The 5,050-nt window shown below is 39.3% G+C and overlaps 1 protein-coding gene across 1 annotated transcript; it reads left to right on the top strand.

Annotated features, from left to right (window-relative positions):
- On the top strand, positions 1-4,314 carry LOC117304408 (SPRY domain-containing SOCS box protein 3-like). The gene has a single exon (XM_033788842.1). It carries the CDS (start codon positions 335-337, stop codon positions 1,073-1,075), a length of 741 nt encoding a protein of 246 aa, XP_033644733.1. The 5' UTR covers positions 1-334; the 3' UTR covers positions 1,076-4,314.
- The last annotated feature ends 736 nt before the right edge of the window (positions 4,315-5,050 follow it).

The following is a 5,050-nucleotide window of genomic DNA, read 5'->3' as shown; positions in this document are numbered from 1 at the left end:
TGTAATTACGAGACACTTGTTATGCGGGCAGCTATTCCTCGTATAAATACGCCATGTTTGCTGGCTAAAAACGACTCAGATCCAAGCTGGAGACCCCAACCATCACATCATCATGTAAAGTAGCTCCGGGTGCTGGGGCAGGGCGGTGGTTGCTTCTTTCTCACCAGCAATGTGCCGGCATCGGGATTGGAAACATCGTCGCCTGAAAACCCACCTTCCCTTCGTATCCAGACCTACAGGCATTTATTAGTACCACGCAGAAAAACTCCCTTACAACGCCTACATATTATTATCACCAATTCCCTGATTACTATCCACATCATCGTCATTCAAAATGGCGACCACTGCCCCACCGCTGCACGATGGATGCGAGGATGCTTGGTCGTGGAGTTCGACCGACAAATCCCACGAAGTGAAAGTCCACGGTAGCCGAAACGAGACCGCATTGTTCCACCCCAACTGGTCCAACGGTACGGCAGGGGTACGGGGCAACAGAGTGCTGAATTGGGGCCGGTTTTATTGGGAGGTTCGATTATCCCATCGTGTATTTGGCACTAGTATGATGTTCGGAATCGGAACGAGGAGGACGAGACTACACATTGATGAGTTTATCAACATGCTAGGAGAGGATGATCAGAGCTGGGGGTTATCCCACAAAGGGCTGCTATGGCACGGGGGTACCTCGACACCATTTACGGACCCCTTCCCAGAGAAACAAGCCACCACCATTGGTCTTCTATTCGATGGTATTAAAGGCACCTTGACGTATTACAAAGATGGGAAATGTCTTGGGGAGGCCTTTACTGGATTGAACAGCAGTAGTTCAGAACTCTACCCCTTTGTTTGTTCCACGGCAGCTAAGACTGAGATGACCCTGGATAGTTTGAGACGAGGGATGGTCTCCTTAGAAGATAGATGCTGTGTTACCATCGCAACGCATCTAAAGAGTGAGACAGAGGCAAGAGGGCTGCTCCTACCGTCCATGCTCAAGAAAAACATTGTACGTGAGTGTTCTAGACAGTCCAATTGTAACTCGCCCATGGCGCATCTCAAATCACCATGCAGTGTCACATGAAGTGACGACTGCAAATTTCCCAACAATAGTAAAACAAAACTATAGCATTTTTCATTTTCGCAGAAGATGGATACGTTTCGCATGTACATATGAGTGAACTATTCTTCATTACTAAAAAGCATTCAACTGGTGGTTTTAAGTACAACATTTCCCATGGCCATCTTCCAACACGCCGTTGTTATCATATCCCAAAAAACTCACTCGTGAACAACCATAACAATGACAAATTTATGAGAACCGGCAATTCACCAATTGCAGCCGCCATCTTAATATCCATCTGTGGTGTGTTTTCATACGTGGGCAACATCTGTCATCTAAAACATGTAAAGCAAATCAGTGAAGAGAAACAAACAACAACAAAGAAACTCCAAACCAGTCGATTCGTCCAACACGCGAGCACGGACTCCTCGCCTGGCGATTCATCAAAGTGTAATATTTGGGATCGATCTTGTGAACTACGTGATGTCCTTTGTCATTTTGGAGTCCTCATCATGTCAAGAAAGTTAACGTTTTAACAACCACAACATAAGCTCCATTTGGAAAACACCATTCTTCAGTGTCATTCCATTTGTATGTACACTCACTTTTAGAAATAAAATTATGAATTTAAGCATGTGTAGTCACGACCTGGTTTGCTTATGATCATTACATCCAAGACAATTTCTCCCAGCAACGAGATGTTCTTTGTTCCTCTAGACATCAGCATGGCAACAGACGGTCGTATTCCCATGGTAACCCAGCTACATCTGTACCCGCCGCATGAACTCGTTGTAGGCAGCCAATCAAACGCCACCGTCCAACTCTTTTGTCACAAGTGGTAATTTTGTACAAAATATTAAATATTAAAAGAAAGACTAGAACGCAGAGAGCATAGTGGTCACGACACCACTCTGTTATCGAACCCTCGAATCGTGCCCGAACACCGAAAAAGGTTTTTGTTTTTAGGAGGTTTTTTTTTTATAATGTGAAATGAAGCCCTACGGGAGGAGTGTCGATGGAACACCGAGACACAGACAAGTCACCGAGTGACTCCCAAGGATCCCCCGAGTCCAGAGCACATGTGTCCCGCTGGACCTCCGCAGGCGACCGGGTACTGTCAACACCAGGACGGGTGCTGCTTGCTGGGGAAAGATGCCCTACGATTGGTGGATGGAGGGGGGGGGGTCCGAGTCGGCAAACTAATATTGGAGATGGACGAGAGAGGACAAGATGCTGGTCACTGATGCATGAGGACAAAGGAAATCTGATGGTGGTCACTGATGCATGAGGACAAAGGAAATCTGTTTCAGATAAAGTAGGTTCATTAGTAAAATATCTGTATTTCTTACGAACATAAAACTCACTTAATATCTGCATAGTTTAGAGACAAGGCCGTTGAACATAAAACTCACTTAATATCTGCATAGTTTAGAGACAAGGCCGTTGAACATAAAACTCACTTAATATCTGCATAGTTTAGAGACAAGGCCGTTGAACATAAAACTCACTTAATATCTGCATAGTTTAGAGACAAGGCCGTTGAACATAAAACTCACTTAATATCTGCATAGTTTAGAGACAAGGCCGTTGAACACAACGGAAACGTGTCCACGCTAAACCATCGGATTAAGCAAAAGATTTTCGAAACATCAATGAAATTAAATTTCCTGCTTTTCTGTTGAGGACCATGTAAACAAAAATTGTATTTAATATGAACAAATTAATTTGAATTATACTAAAAACCCAATTTACCCCCTAAAAACACAGGCACCAGCAAAAAAAACACAAAAAAAAAACAATAAAAAAAAAACAATAAAACTTTTCTAATGTATCATCTTCTTCTAAACTGAATTTTCATTCATGTGTTTTAAAAACATAACAATGAAATATTTTTTATTATTAACTTATACAAATTTTACTATTTTGACCTGAGCTAGATAGAATGTGCGAAGGTCAAAAGTGTTCAACCAACAACTCATATCAATGACTAAAGTAGATTTATACGACTGTTGTATAACTTAATATTTATTGCGGATTCGTGTAAATAATTGAAAGTTTGTCTTGAACAATTTGCATATTCTGTACACCAAACTCCACGTGTTCATCAACAACTCATTGTTACAATGTAGATGTAGATTACAATGATATTGTGTCTGAAGAGTAAGATCGAGTGTTATTTTTAGCTGAAATGTTTTTCATTTGTTGACGGCTGTTTTATACTACTGTTTTAAGTGCAACTAAAAGCATTCATCCTCCTCATTGTTTCCAGCTTCTCTTTGTGAAAACTAGTATCATGATGAGTTAGTTTTTGTTCATTTTCACGAACATTTTGTGAATTTTAGTCATGCCCATTGCGTAACTAATTCTGTGAAACTTCAGATTAATCACAAAAGCTGTCATTTATCAGTGAACAAAATGCAGTTTGAATTGTTGTCATATTTATGGGTCAGCGTAGAGGGATGGAAAGCCAAGATGTATCATACTCTGACTACGGCTTTGGTTTACGGTTCCATCTGCCATTACAAAGTCATGTTCCTGAGTTTTAATAGGATAGATACAGTACTAGACCACAGCCGAAGCACTTGGAGAAAGAGGGCTATAATGATTTAAGATCAATGTAAATAATATGTAAGATATGTTATTTGTTTTGTCTGTGTATCACGAGGCAGCGTTACCATTACCAGTCTGGAACCTGCACTCACAATGTTCGAGCAATCAACTCAAAGTAGTCTTAGTTTGACAACAAAATATGAACAAATATAAAGAAGTATTTTAAAATATCATTCAACAATTTAAAATGAAAAACACAAATTTCGAATGGCTGTTTGATGTGTTGCATCACATTATAAAGCCATACAAAAAGAAAACATGTTTAGCATTCTTCCTTTTTGAAAAAAAGGGAAGGAGAGTGCTAAACATGTTTTATGTTTATGTGGACTTATTGGAACAGCATTATTTGAATCTATAGAGAGTCTGTGTAGAGATTATAAATAGTCACATACTGCCTATGTATCGAGTGCGTCTGCTTACATAAACCAGACATACTTTAAACCCGCTCAAACGCTGCCTATAACCTAAGTAGAGTTAACTAGCAACTAGTTAATCGTAGTTAAGACTTCTTATACCATTGGTTGAAGGAACACGGTTTAGTTACTCGGTTTAGGGAATTTATCTGAATCGTTAATTTTGAATGGAGTATAACATGTTCCAACTGCTCTAACTTCTCAAACATTGACGGTTTTCAGAGTTAAAAGAAGAAAGCACGAATTACATCATTGAAACAAAAAATGTGTTTCCCTACCAATGGTGTAAGAAGTCACTTAGTATTACAATTATTGAATTCATTTTAAGACTTAACAAAACGGTCAACAAGAATGATGATAATGAGGATGGTATTCATATTTAATTTATGCAGCTGAAATTTAAATACATTTTATTCATTATCAAGTACTGTTGATTAATGCCTCTTTTACGCCCGCCCCCTCCATTTATGTCATGTTCCATGTATCCTTTAGTGATCATGACCGGGAAACTTCATAAGGGGCCAGACTAGAATTGAGGGACAGAGTTTTGAAGTTGAGAAACAGAAGCTGTTCCAGTGATCAAAACGAGGGTCAGTTTTCAAAACGAGGCTCGGTTATACCAAAAATAGACTGGTGCTGTCATATTTACATTGTGGTTTATGTTAAGAAGTCCGGAAAGCGTACATAACATTTTGCAATTCTTGCTCACATGATCTATATGGAACGATGACGTCACTTTGATTTTGTTTTATTTCTCGGTGAAAATGAAATGTACCTTCACATTCAAAGAATTAACCCCACTCAACTTCTATTGTACACTGCGGGCATTGTTACGCATGATCAACTTTACTTGTTGTTGAACTGTGCTTTCACTAATTGAGTTCTTGAAGGTGTTAAGTTGAGTAATTAAATAGATTAGTAATTAAAACATGTTTAATGAGTGTAAATATTAATTAATCGTAACGATAGATTG

Source organism: Asterias rubens, chromosome 21 (assembly GCF_902459465.1).
Source record: "Asterias rubens chromosome 21, eAstRub1.3, whole genome shotgun sequence".
NCBI classification, from domain to species: Eukaryota; Metazoa; Echinodermata; class Asteroidea; order Forcipulatida; family Asteriidae; genus Asterias; species Asterias rubens.
Note: the sequence above shows the minus strand (reverse complement) of the source record. Positions and strands in the feature narration are given on the sequence as shown.

Excerpts from the sequence above, each read along its gene's own strand:
- LOC117304408 (XM_033788842.1), top strand. The coding sequence starts at position 335 with ATGGCGACCACTGCCCCACCGCTGCACGATGGATGCGAGGATGCTTGG.